This window comes from Xenopus tropicalis, chromosome 2 (genome assembly GCF_000004195.4).
Source record: "Xenopus tropicalis strain Nigerian chromosome 2, UCB_Xtro_10.0, whole genome shotgun sequence".
Taxonomy (NCBI): domain Eukaryota; kingdom Metazoa; phylum Chordata; class Amphibia; order Anura; family Pipidae; genus Xenopus; species Xenopus tropicalis.
This window is the reverse complement of record NC_030678.2, coordinates 55,756,816-55,771,620: the sequence shown is the minus strand read 5'-3', so window position 1 is coordinate 55,771,620 and position 14,805 is coordinate 55,756,816. Positions and strand designations below refer to the sequence as shown.

The 14,805-nt window shown below is 35.4% G+C and overlaps 1 protein-coding gene across 4 annotated transcripts in view; it reads left to right on the top strand.

Moving 5' to 3' along the window:
* Nucleotides 1–9,793, top strand: part of kdm6a (lysine demethylase 6A) — an 80,301-nt gene extending 70,508 nt beyond the window's left edge. For 3 of the 4 annotated variants that reach the window (XM_031895734.1, XM_012956544.3, XM_012956542.3), the window contains 4 exons: nt 2,227–2,368; nt 4,439–4,565; nt 6,295–6,465; nt 8,506–9,793. In XM_031895734.1, coding sequence (XP_031751594.1) covers nt 2,227–2,368; nt 4,439–4,565; nt 6,295–6,465; nt 8,506–8,535 — 470 coding nt within the window. In that variant the 3' untranslated portion in view covers nt 8,536–9,793. 4 annotated transcript variants of the gene reach the window in all.
* The last annotated feature ends 5,012 nt before the right edge of the window (nt 9,794–14,805 follow it).

Sequence of the window (14,805 nt, the reverse complement as noted above, 5' to 3'; positions counted from 1 at the left end):
GGCCCCCCATCTGTCTGGCTGCTTTGATGGCTTACTCTTGTGTAAGCTTTAAATGGTATCAGTACTGTGATTAACTGCCCCCCCCTGCATGGTTCTCACCTCAGATTCAGGCTGTAATCAGGCTGTATTGTTTGAATATGTAATCCCCTGTACTGTTCACACCTTTTAATCTCTGCATTGTTCACCCCCTGCAGTGTTCACACCTCAGGCTCAGGCTGTAATCACCCCCATTGTTCCCCTGTTCACACCTCAGGAGCAGTAGAAACCCACAAATAATCACTGCATACTACAAAAAGAACATATTCTGAGGTGGTACTGCAATTAAAAAGTTTTTTTAATATATAGTTATTGTGCAGACTGTAGGAGCAGTGCCAGCATTGTGTCACTGTAGGCTGCCTGTGTGTGCCATACACACAGGCAGCATAGGGCAAGCAGAGTATGGCACATACAGGCAGAGTAGGGCAGGCAGAGTATGGCACACACAGGCCAAGTTTGGCACAAACCAGCCAAGAATGGCACACACAGTGAAAGTATGGCACACACAGGCAGGGTAGGGAAGGCAGAGTATGGCACACACAGGCAGAGTAGGGCAAGCAGAGTATGGCACACACAGGCCAAGTATGGCACAAACCAGCCAAGAATGGCACACACAGTGAAAGTATGGCACACGCAGGCAGGGTAAGGAAGGCAGAGTATGGCACACACAGGCAGGGTAGGCAAGGCAGAGTATGGCACACACAGGCAGGGTAGGGCAGGCAGAGTATGGCACACACAGGCCAAGTATGGCACAAACCAGCCAAGAATGGCACACACAGTGAAAGTATGGCACGCAGGGTAGGGCAGGCAGAGTATGGCACACACAGGCAGGGTAGGGAAGGCAGAGTATGGCACACACAAAGGCAGGGTAGGGCAGGCTGAGTATGGCACACAGGCAGGGTAGGGCAGGCAGAGTATGGCAGGTTTTTGCTGTACTACAACCATTAATATGGGTATGGTCATGTGATAACATGGGTGTGGTTTCAAGTGGGTGCGGTTTCAAAAAGGGGAGTGGTCAAAACTGGCTTCCATTATCGGCCCTCCACCACGTAGGTCGGAAAAATTCCGGCCCTCGGTACAACAGAAGATGGACAGCACTGCATTAGAGCAATGCTGTGCAAGCTATTCCATGTTGGGGGCCAGTGATTGGCTTTTTCATGTATTGGGGGACTTGGATACTTGTACAACAATGATGTTCTACATAAATGTGTGTAAAGATCAAGGGCATGCTGGGGGAAGATTAAAAAACAAAAAACTCACACCCAATTTGCTGGCCTCCAAATTGCACCGCCTTGCATTAGGTTATATAGACTGTCAGTGGATATATATTATAAGATGTCATAGGCCAGCAGCAGAAAGCAGTATTACATTATGTAAATATCTGAAGCGTGGGAACAGTACACAGTGCAGCAGGAAAGTACTGCAGCTATAAGCAATGAATGCATTTGGTGTGTCATTCTGTACTTTTTGGTAAAAATACTTGTTCGCAGTGCAGCTCATGTCTACCTCTGCTACATTTTATATTCAAAACTGCCCTTGTACTGCAGTAGTTTTCATATAATAAGCCAATCCTTTAGAAAATCTTCCTCTAGTAAACGTAGTTTTTGCATTGCAAAATGTAATAATTTCTGGTGCATTTTACAGCGGACTGCCGGCATGCTGGGTCAAATAATTTCACAAGTGGTGTAGCAAACTAATATTCTTCTACCTCAAATACAATCTGGGGTGACTATGGGACATGGAGAGCTGACTTGCAGTTATAAAATGCTTATATGCTCACACATGCTATTTGCATCCCTAAACACACAGATATATTTATATTCTAAGTGTTGCCCAGGAAATTAATAGCTCAATGGGTGGGCAATAAAATGCATGCATTTGAATATCAGTCATATGCGGTAGTGGGGGAACTCATGTGTCAGGCATTTGTCACTCAGAACACGCAACAATTGCCTGGAGGTGATTTGCCTTTCAGATGATGTGAGAGTGATTCAGATTACGTTGTCCTCCACATGTAGAACTGCAAGCTCCAGACAATGGTACCCAAAATACAGAGTAAAGAAATGTCTTATGCTCATTCACAACTAACAGAATAAATATACTGTAATGATTATCCACATAAAAACAATATCAAGTTACAGTCAATTCAAGAATAACATTTTTATAATTCTTCTGCCCACCTAACTCTAGCCTTCCAGTATAAACTGGCAGTGGAACGGTACGAATGGAATAAATTGCAGTGCGTCAAGTCTATTGTGCCAATGGTTCATCTCTCTTGGAATATGGCAAAGAATATCAAAGTTTCAGATCCAAAGCTTTTTGAAATGATTAAGTAAGTTAAATACTTTTATTTTCCATTTTTGTTTTGTTTTTGTTATGCTGGATATGTCCACCTGTTACTCATACTGCTTTCCTTGTTTGGTTAACTCACAACATAATGTGAGTCATTTGCAGGGCTATTGTGCAGGGCTTTCTGCTAATTCTAGAGAAAATTTTAATTAAAAAAAAAAGAAAGATATTGTTGCTAAGGCTCTTTAGTAAAAAGGTTACCTTATCCATTAAGGCAGGTTAGAGTAAGTATTTATAGATGTTTGTTCAACAAGAGGGCTTGTGGAACAAACTATTGTCAAGTTGTTTTAAAAATATCTGTACTATTTGTTATTTATTGTACTGAATGCACAACAGTGACTGAAATTTTTTTATACACTTGATCCAGCGTCCTTGTAGTTCTTCAAAGCATTTGTGGATGGCAAGTTAAACTTACTTAGAAAGGAAAGGGAATAATTTATATGGTGCTTTTCTCTCTTTGGACTGGTGAATTTACACCAATGCAAAGATAATTTGTACCACTGCAAAGTTAATTCTTTTAATACTGGTGATGCAGATAATGAGATTCAAAGGTGTCTACTCTGTCTTTATAAGGCTGGTGAACTACCATTATAATGTTGTGCTTAGTAAATTGTGAGAATAATAAAAATTGATGTTCTGAGGCAATTGTACTATGGGTATAGAACCTGTTATACAAAATGCTCAGTAGCCAATATTTTCTGGCTAAGGGTCTTTCTGTAAATTAGATCTCCAAACCTTAAGTCTACTAAAAAATCATTTATACATTAAATAAAATAGATAAGATTGTTTTGCCTGCAGCAATGCTTATGTATTAGTTGAGATCAAGTACACAGTACGATTTTATCATTTCAGAAAAAAGGGTATTAAATTATTTTATGAATATGCAGCCGGTTGGAGACTGCCCTTCCGTAATTTGGAGCTTTCTGGACAATGGATACCATACCTGTATTGGTACAGGTATAGGATCTGTTATTCAGAATGCTTGGGACTTGCGGTTTTCCATACCTTTGCTAAAAACTATTTTTTTAAACACTAATTAAACCCAAAAGGATTGTTTTGCCCCCTATACGGATTAATAATATCTTAGTTGGGATCAAGTACAAGGTACGGTTTTATTTTTACAGAGAAAAAGAAAATCATTTTTAAAAATAAGAATTATTTGTTTATAATGTAGTCTGTGGGAGATGGCCTTCCCATAACTTTGAACCATCTGGATAAGGGGTTTCCAGATAGCTGATCCCATACCTATATTTGATTTTTGTTGTTTTCAATTATATGCCTTTTTCTTCTGTCTTACCTAAAATTTAAATTGCTTTTTGGTTGCTGACATTTAAAGCAGATTTATGCTGCAGAAAGATTTTTTTTTTTTTTTGCTGTTTTTCTCTATAATCAGGCCCTCTCTTTGTCATATTGATGTTCTGGAGACAAGTGGCCCTCTCTCTCGCCTACTTTGTGGTCCAATCGTTTTAACCATTTCAGTATCACTTGTTTTAGGAGCATTGTATATTACTCCGCAGTTGGGCTATTCACTGTCAGTGTCTTGGGTACTTCTGTTGATATTTTATAAGCTTCTAAGGAACTCTAAAAAATGAATTAATTAATGAAGCATGCTCACTTTTTCTAAAGTTATTTGTAAATGTAATTGCTTCTGAAAGTAGTGTCTAAATGAATGTTTACATTCAACAAATTACTGGCTGTGAATAAAAATATACTGAAATAATGTAGCAGAAAACAAATAGACATTTGCCTTGGTTCTGCTAATCGGAACTAGAGAACAGAAAGGGATCAAAAAATACTATAAGGATAAACAAATCCTGTTTTCACTTGCAATTACATTTACAAATTACTTCAAAAGCAATAGAAAATGTAAATTTATGTATACTGTCATTATTATAAAAATAAGAATAGCTTTCTTGTATTTTAGATCTTTCTTGCTTATGGGTTTTTCAGATAATTGATCCAATACCTGTATATGAATACATGTTTCATGTGTCATGTTTAATTTGTATACACATGGTGTCTGTTTAATTACATAAACTTTTTCCTGCAATAGATATTGCTTATTGAGGACCTTGAAGCACTGTCAAGCACTGAGAGAAGTTCTTAATGCTTCTGGAATTGAAATTGTGTGGCATGGCAGAACGAAAGATGAGCCTGCTCATTACTGTAGCAACTGTGAGGTTAGTAAACTTTTTGCTACTAAGGAAATCCATTAACAGAATTCATGGTATCATTATGGATTTAGAACACACTACTTGTTATCTGTGGTGTTTTTGCTGGGTAAAACCAGAATAATTATGTAAACGTTTTTTGCAATGTGTATTTAGCAATACATTTCTGCAAACCTGGAAAAGAGCTTGAGAGTAGCAATACCAGCAGAATTGCTGGTTATGTCATTACCTTAATTGGATACTATTGTCACATGAGTAACCTCCTAACAAAGGTAACGAAATATTTTGAAGTTCATATTTCATGTATAGTTAAAAAAAAATAAATATACACAATTTAAAAAACAACCATTGTCAGCTGTATACTGCTTTAGACAGGGCTTATATGAAGCATGTCTCTCCATTTTGCTACAAATACATTTTGCTATGATTCAGCATAACATGACATGACTATTTTACTTACAAATTGGACTGAACCAAGCATATAAATATTTGAATGCCTACATGAAGCCGAAGCAAGCAGTTTGTGCATGAAAACCTTGCAGTGTGGCTAGATTTAAGTTCTACAACAGCAATGAGAGAAGCTATCAAATTAAAGGAAGAGTGTGCTTGCTGCTATTTTGCCATTTACCTTTTTTTTCATGACTTATGGCTATGGGATAACTTTTTTCCATAATTAAAAGGTGCTAATTTAAAATCTATGTAATATGGGAGATGAGGAGGTAGCTCTGTATTTCCAGCTAATGGGGCATTATGCCCTCTTTTTTAACAATCGTTCAGTTAATGGCTTTTGCTGGATATCATTTTTGCCTATTGTTTTGATTAGGACACATACATGTGTTTTTGTTATTTTGTGCCTTAAACATGGTGAATTCTGAATTTGACAGTAAAGCCATATTCTACTTTCTGTTGGCATGAGCACAGTCCCCTCCACACCAGTGGCAGCCTGTTAGGCTTGAAGAAATTCAGTATACAGAGGTCTTCTCAGTTGACTTATGCCACTTTGGGACAGTGGACATAATCCTGGCAATACTTACCAGATAGGAGATAGCCTTCTGCAGTTTATCAAAAATAAAAATTCAAGCATCAACCAGGTATCCGCTTTGAAGGCATAATAGAAGATGAATAGTTGAGGTCCAGAATAGAATGATAAAAAAAAACAAGAATAACAATGCAACTGAAACCACATTCAGTCTGTTTTTGGTTACCAGAGTCATTAACAACCAAGCAGCAGTTTGTATATGAAAACACTTTTTGTATAAGTCATACTGCTATAGTTTCAATATTGTAATGAAATAAGACTATTTCTTTTAAGTGCCCCTAATTGACCTTCAGTCTGGTTTTCTAGAGAACACGAGTAACCAAAACCAAATTTTTGATCAGGCGGCTGCTTTCGGCAGACTGTCAGTTTAGGAACCTCTGCCATAAAATAAAAATTTAAATATGAATACCAATGAAAAAGCTGTTTAGAATAGGTCCTTCTGAAACATATTCAAAGTGTATGAAAGGGTGAACTTCCCCTGGAATCTTCTACGAATACTAATCTATACATACATTTATGCCTTCCTATTATAATATATATATATATATATATATATATATATATATATATAATATTATAATCCCCTTAATTTAGAGACTTTAATACGGAGATTAATATAATGAAACGTAGAATATTTTAATTTGTTTGTTTTTTTGATACAGAGAACTTTTTTATTCTGAATTACCTTTTTTTTGGTAGGTGGAAGTCTTCAATTTACTTTTTGTGACAAAAGAAAGCAATTCTCAGAAGACCTATGTTGTTCATTGCCATGACTGCTCACGAAAATCATGCCCAAACCTAGAAAATTTTGTGGTGCTAGAACAGTTCAAAATGGAGGAGCTGATGCAGATCTATGACCTATTTACATTAGTAAGTATTTAGCACTGATTGCATTTCTGCAAAAAACTTTATTTAACACCAAAATATTTTACGCAGGGATCATCCAATTATTAATCAGTCCCTGCCCCAGTGAAGCTTACATTATAAGGTCCCTACTATTACATTCACACACACTGTGGTCAATGTTATCAGAATTCAGTTAACCTGCCTGTACGTTTTTAAAGTGTGGGAGGAAAAGAAGAACTGGTATATAAAAAGTCATATATTTTTAAATTTTGACTTATCAAATATACATTACTGGGTTTTCTGTTTTTTGGTTTTTTTTGACAATAGTCTGAGTAATTAAAACAAGCAATACAACAATATCAACACAAAATGAATGGAAAAGGTATATAAAGAAGTAAATTTACCATAAATATACCTATTAAAGGAGAAGGAAAGGTACTATCACTGGGGGGTGACTCCCAGTGATTGTAATTGCTTACCTTTTACTCTGGACTGGTGCTCCTGTTAAGAGAAAACCTCACCAGCCCAAGAGAGCAATCTTCTTCCTTCTGTCTTCATGCCGCTTGCACGCGTGCAGTAGAATAAAAAAAAGCTGACCTTTTCACTGTACTGCGCGTGTGCCGGCCCCAGGATTCCAAAGATAGACGAGAGAAGGAAGAGCTCATTCACAGCTATCTGAGCTGGTGCAGTTTTCTCTTAACAGGAGCACCAACCTGCGGTGTAAGGTAAGCGATTACAATCACTGGGGTTGTGCCTAACATTTTGACATCCCATCACATTTTACCTTTTTTTCTCCCTTAAGGAGATAACCTAGATTGTCAAATAGGTGACAACAAATGCATCTAACATCTGATGTGGGATTAGTTTATAACCAAATCATTTTTTTTTTTTTTTTTTTAATAAAAGATTTTTTTCTATTCACCAGTTATAGACATTGAATATAGTTAAATATTAATATTAATCAGGTAGGCAAACCTCAGGAATGCATAGGCAAGGAAATACAAAAAACATTTATTTCTAGAAATTGCCAATGTTGGAACAATCCCATATTAATGGAACAAATATAATACTGTACTGTAACTTAAAAAATGTTGTCTTTTAATTTAACCCTTTAAGTACCAGCAGAATGTCACATTTCATTTACACATGATGTTTTTTAAACATTTTGCGCTCTCTTAATATATGGACATTTCCTGGGAGGGATTTTTAGTGCACCTAGAAAAAACATACATTGAGAACCTGAGCTTTCTAAATCTGCTGAGTTTTTGTTTAGCAAAAAAGGGAAAGCTGTGCAATGAGGTTGTGACCACAAAATACATATAGACAACCAAAAGAGGTCCTCTGCACTCACCCATTATTAATATATATATATATATATATATATATATATATATATATATATATATATATATATATATATATATATATATATATATATATATATATATATATATATATATATATATATATATATATATATATATATATATATATATATATATATATATAGGACATTAAGACATTTTGTGCATTAAGCTACCAAGAAATGCCCTCCCCTTTAAGCAAAACAGGGTTTGTTTATCCATATATTGAGTTTTCATGAATTTACACTTCTGGATTAAGATTTGGAGCTCTAAATACCAAAAAGAAAAATTGCTATTTTTTATGATATAGTGATTTATACCAGAAAAATATTTAATATTATGGACAAAATGCACCCAGTTGGATTGTTTTGCCTCCAATAAGAGGCTGGGATCAAGTACAAGGTACTGTTTTATTACAAAGAAAAAGGAAATCATTTTTAAAAATGTGAATTATTATACTATGGGTAATGGCCTTTCCATAATTCGTAACTTTCTGCATAATGGGTTTCCAACCCGGAAACATATATACAACATTACAAATATGTCATTTCCGCTGTTGACAACATAGTACCTACATCATTGATGGTTAAAGGGTTAAACTTATGTATGCGATTGGGAGGGGGGGGGTGGCAGGCAAAGGCAAACCTTTTGTCTGCAAACCTTTAATACATCATATGTAATGTGTGTTTTTATCTTCCAGGCTCCTCCAATGCCTTCACCATCATCCTGACATTATTCTGTGGACAGTAAATGAAAATATTTCTGATATTCAGGAAGTGACTCAGTTCTGCGCCACTGTTTTCTTTTGATTTCTTTAGGGGAGATTTTTTTCTGTTTTGTTCCTTTTTTTGTTACATAGCTGTTCCACAAGGCTGCTGGCTGAATGCTGCGTCTATGCAACCTTCCAAGTGCAGAGTGTCAACCAGCTGGACAGGAGAAATACCTCCTAACCAGGACTTTACTATTTATAATGCTGTTCCAGCTTTTCCTTAAAACAATCCATGTTTTGTATATATCTGACAAAACTGGCAACATTATATAGACTACTGACTTGAAAATCACTTTCCTTATCCCTGCATTTTGGGGCTGAAATGTCTTTTTTTCACCTTACACCCCTTTTTCAGATTTATTTGCATTAAGTACTAATTTAGTTGGCCACCTGTAAAGTAGTTAGAAGTTTTATGTCTTTTGGGCAATTTTTTTAATGTGAAGAGTAGGAATTCTTTATTTTTCCCCTGTTTTTCAGTTTTGCTTTATTCTGTTTTTATGTTTTCTGTCTTGTTTTGGAAACCATGACGGTTACAATTTATGTTTCCTAGAAAAACAAAATATTAAAGGAAAAAAACTGTAAAAAGAAAATTAACAGCCAAGTCACAAAGATAAATGGGTTGCACATAGACTAAGGAATAAACTTCAGATTTGTGATTTTTGTTTCTAATCTTGATGTAAATTTACACTATTTATAAATACATATTTATTGCTTGAAAATATTTGTGAATGGAATGCTGTTATTTTTTTCCAGATTACCTGCCATTGAAATTTAAGGAGTTCTGTCATTTGAAACACTACTCCTGTTACATTTTCTATGTGTAAATAAAACTGCTTAGCATTGTACAGAAACTTTTATTAAAATTGTTTAATGTTTAAAGCGTTTTCCTGTTTGAGTTTTACCCAAATCTATGTACAGTGATTTACTCTTTTATTCATGTTCAAATCTAACTTGCATCTATATTTATATATACACTTGTGTGTGTATATATGTATATAAGTATCAAATATTGTGTTGGGGGGAAATACATTTTATATAAGGTCTATATCACTAGTAGATATGAGGTGTCTACTGTAAGTATTGCTTACAAAACCTTTTTTTTAAATATATAGTACGTGATCATGATCTGCGGTGTCCTTCAGATTTGTTCTATCCTTTTTTTATGTTAAATGGTAATTATGCAATAAAACAAAAATAATTTGTTATGCTTTGCTGGAAAGATATGACTGTCCATTAAATCTGCACAAGTTTATGTTTGTATCTAAAGAGAATCTTAGACTTGTTCCTCCAGAAAAAGATTAAAAAAAAAAAAAAATTCTCAAAATCCAAATCAATCATTTTAAAACTGCAAGAAGACCGAGGACAATCTATATATTTCCGAGAACATAATATATTCCAAATAATTGTAGGCGCCCAGCACTTTTTCTCAAGAATACAATGTACAGAACATCATAAAATTCATATTGACAGTAATCAAATATACTGTAAATAAAAATATAAATATATATTTTTTAAAGCCTAAGCCAGGTTGTTATACTCACTGCTATACTGTTTACATAAGTGTTTATACATTGTGCAATACACAGTTTAAATACCAATAATACCAAAAATTCCCTGTTCATACGTAAACTTATATGGTCCCAGCTTTGTTTTGAGGATTGTAAAAGATGTACAAGCACATTTCTGTAGAGTCCTTCAAGCACAAGGTAACTATGTACTATTTATTGTGAAGCCTATTGTCCCTACACCCCTGTACTTTTGTACATATTGTATTGTTCTTTGTATATTTAGTCATGCACAGACCATACAGTAAATTGGATCCTGCTATTGTGGAAATATTTGCACATTTGTAGCTTCGTGATAGACTTAAAATGTATTCAGATCTTTAATCCTCCACTTTTGGGCTTGGAAATGATCTCTTGTTTAATCATTTCTTACCCACCTATCCATAATTCATAGCAGAATAAAATACACGTCTCCTAGACATAAGGTGCATTTTTTTAAACTATTTAAACAGTACCAACATATTTTGCAGAGATTATACACATCATTCCCATCAGTCTACCCCAGTGGAGTTTACAATCTAAGGGCTCTATTGCATTCATCAACACTATGGTTATCCTTTTTTAATGTGAGGAAACTAAACTACCAGGGAGAAACTCAAACAAAATGCATAAGAACATTTGAACTCATTGCCCTAGATGGAATTGGGGAGCCTAGGGCACCAGTGATGGAAGGCAACTGTGCTAACCATTGCTCCATTTTACCAGTAGAAGCTGTCCATCTTTTTTTTTTTTTTTTTTTAATGTTCCTTATGTCTGTTTTTACATTGGCTTGTTTTCAGGAGCCATGTCAGTCAGTATGTCATTTTGTTTTACATGCGTGGAATGACTTGAACATACTTTTTTGCCTACTTTAATCACAAACCCATTTCATGGGCTAAACAGTGCAAATGTAAAATTGGTAGCTACTTCATGTTTAGTCCTTGCACAGTAGATAATTATCTGTAAGTGAACAGATTGCCCCCTGCATAATGGACTTCTGCTTACAAAACAGTCACAACAAAAAATTAGATGACTTTATACAGGTAACAGCACAAATCTCCTTCATATTGACCATGAATTATACTGTCCTCTTAAGAAATCCTGCCAATGAAAGCTGTTGCAAATGATCTTGCACCAATATCTAAAGCTCCAAAATACAATCCGAGCATACCGTATATACTCGAGTATAAGCCGATCCGAATATAAGCCAAGGTACCTAATTTTACCTAAGAAAACTGGAAAACCGTATTGACTCGAGTATAAGCCTATAGGGTGGGAAATGCAGTGGCTATTGCTAAGTTTCAATAATCAAAATAAATTCCAATACAATTACATTAAATGAGGCATCAATGGGGTATATGTTTTTAAATATTTATTTCAAAGAAAAACAGTAAATTAGCTCTGTAAATGGAGAAGAGGGTCAACAAAAACCATATGGTATCAATAATGATACCTTAAGAGTACTACCCCCTTAGCTCAATCAGCAACCAAGCTAAAACACAGTTAAAAATCATTCAAAACTATATATAGAATATAAAGTGCAATGTCTAGTGCAGAATGGGACAGGTGAGAACAGTAGATGAAGATGAATTTGGGAGTGGACCAGGGCACTGGAGGGTCTGGTTGCGGGTGGCCTAATTAGCACACAAAAGACAGAGGGTGCTAGTCTTGAGGGACCCATGGCACCCAACTCGAGTATATGTCGAGGGTGAGTTTTTCAGGACATTTTGGGTGCTGAAAAACTAGGCTTATACTCGAGTATATACAGTAATTAAAATAATCACACATGTGTTTTATTGGGCGCACAGGTGGGATTGAGGGAAATGCAATAAACTATTAAGGCATGCATAAATATCTGGTACCAATTGCATACCAACATAATTAAAAAGTATATAGTTACACTCTTATATCTTAGGGAGATTTATTAACATTTGGATATTGTTTTTAAAATCTAAGCTAAACTTATTTCCACTAATGGCAGTCATTTATCAAAAATCCAAATTGAAAAAGCATGAATTCAATGTCGAAAATCCCCAAAAACCTCTCAAACCAAGTTCTTCCAACTGTAAAAGGGACATATGCCATTGACTTCTACGTGATCTCAAAAGGTTTTTGCTGTCGTATTTTAGCCTTCAGAAGTGTGTTTTTGTTGCATAATAAATTGTGACATATGTAAGATTTTTTTTTCTGCAACAAAATTGAGGTTTAATTAATCGATAAAAAGCCCAAACCCAAAAAATTGTGCTTTAGTAAATGCCCCCCTAAATGTATGTGTTTTGGGCAAGCTAGTAAATAAAAACTGTCAATACTTGTAAATATAGTACCATTTTGATCTAAAAATGATGTACCCTTTCTATTGAATTCCATTTTTCATATTCTTATTCAAATTATAGGCAGCTTCAGATTTTTTTTTTGTTCTCCTTATGTCCTCCTTGTTGTTCACCTTCAGTGTCCTTATTAAACCACCAACAATGCTCAGTGTGTTAAAAAATGTATTTTCCATAAAAAGTAAAAAGGCCACTGTAAAAGCTACATTTTATACCTGTTAAATTAGTCCTGTCTCTGATCAGTTTTCTGAAGGAATGGAAGCGGCCTATTTTGTACCTGACACACTGAGAATTTCCTATATGGTGAAATCATGATGTCCAGGCTTTGCCCTGACTTTTTTCCTATTGGACCAATTGATTGGTTGCGTGTGCACTCTAACTAATTGCATAAGTTGAAAGGTCATTGGTTAATATGTCCCTTGCAATCACATAGGCAATTATATTAGATGTTAGATTATGTTAGATTTGCAGCACTTTGTCTGACATTGCATCCTGTGCCTATGACAGATGGGAGACACAGCCAATAGGAGTTAAGTCTGCTGCCAGTACTGTGTGTCACAGCATATAAGAAAATAAAAAAAGCAACTGTAGTGTTTATAGGGGGCACTGACCCACCTCCCCCCAGCACAGGGTCTGTGCAGACATGAAAGATCAGCTGAGGGATGATTCTGAGGTGCACATTTTTATGAGTTATGTATTGTAGCTATACCCCACCAACCTAGGTATTTGCCAGTAGTAAGTGCATTTTTCCAAGATGAGTCTTTTAATCACTATCCCTGTGGGTAGAGAGTGGCAATCCAGAGTTGGATTAAAAGGTGTTCCCATGCTGTGGAACGTGCAAAACTGCACAGCACAGAAACTTATAAATGCCCAAGGGTACAAAGTCAAACATGCCGCAGTGCAGAGTAGCTGATTTTTCTTATTTAAAGCTTAATCGTTTTCCTTGGTATATAGCGGAACTAGCAAATATTATAGTCTTATTACATGTTATAGTTTAGCTTTTAGAAGAAAGCTGAATGCATATTTAAATCATAAAGGGAAATAAAATTAGCATTAACGTATTTGGTTATAATTTGTGAATGTGCTGCTAAGGTAGGTGCATGTGGTGCAAGTCAGACAAAAGTGGGAAAATACTGAAGTGTTTGCAATACCTATGTATGACATAAGGCCCTTGAGACGTCTCTCTTCTTTCTAATATTATCAGTCTATTATTACTAATAAACTTAGCCGTAGCAAGTAATGCTACTCAGCATCAGGAAAGGGCAGCAATTTGGGCGTTGTACAGTATTAATGGGGGATGTCCACCCCTTGCAAAGTCCTATAAATATGAACCTCCATCACAATTTGTATGCACTCATTTCTTTCTGGGGCACAAAGTTTGGTAATCCTATGCACACTGAGCATGAAACTGCTCAGAAGACCTTGCATTCATATTTAGAGTTTTATATTGATACCTAGTGACTAGGGAGATCAGATGCTGCAAACTAAAAGCTTTGTGGTGCACTAAATGAAATGTTTCTAAAATATGAAAACATTAAAATGTTTACATTTTTTCCATATTTGTTGCCATTTTTAGGGGATTTAGAAAGAAAGGTTGTCCTGAAAAAAAAACTGTATAGTTTGTAGGTAAACTAAAAGTGACTATTTTCCAGGAAATGCCACACATGTTCAACAAAAAAACCCATCTGGCACAGAGTGCAAATGCAATGGCAGATTCTGCTGGCACTTAAACAGTTAATATATTCTACTAATTTATATTTCAGTGCATAATTATACCGTGTTCTTTAAATATATCTTTCTATTTTATATTAGAATAGAGAGATTCTTCAATCTGTGCAGTAATGGATTTTGGTATCCTGCCTCTCAATCTTGCAATATCATCTTGTTGCTAATTGTTGCTAATGCCTCATGTTGTTTATTTGGAATGTTTAACACCCTCATTTATAACCGCATTGTTCAGCCCTATTTGAATTGCAGATTCATCTTCAGCTAATTGCTGTTAACTAAGCAGCTAGTCTCATCAAGAAAGCCAACCTGAAAATGTAATATGCACCCTCTTTGCTTCTTCAAAGATTATGTTAATTACTTCTTGTTCCCTGTGCTCATTAGTTGCTTCGGCAATTACCATAAGGCTTTCATGCAGATTTAATGTAAACAGCAATCAAAATATTTACTAGACATGAATTGAACAAATTTGTCAGAATGGCAAGAATAAATGGCATAATTATAGTATGCACGCTGAAGTGATGCCTCAATTTTGTCAATCTCCATTCAAACTCTATGCCCATGGTTGTGTGTGTGTGTGACCCTGTGGCATGATTAGTTCTTTGGAACAACTGCACTAACATCCATTGGCCAAA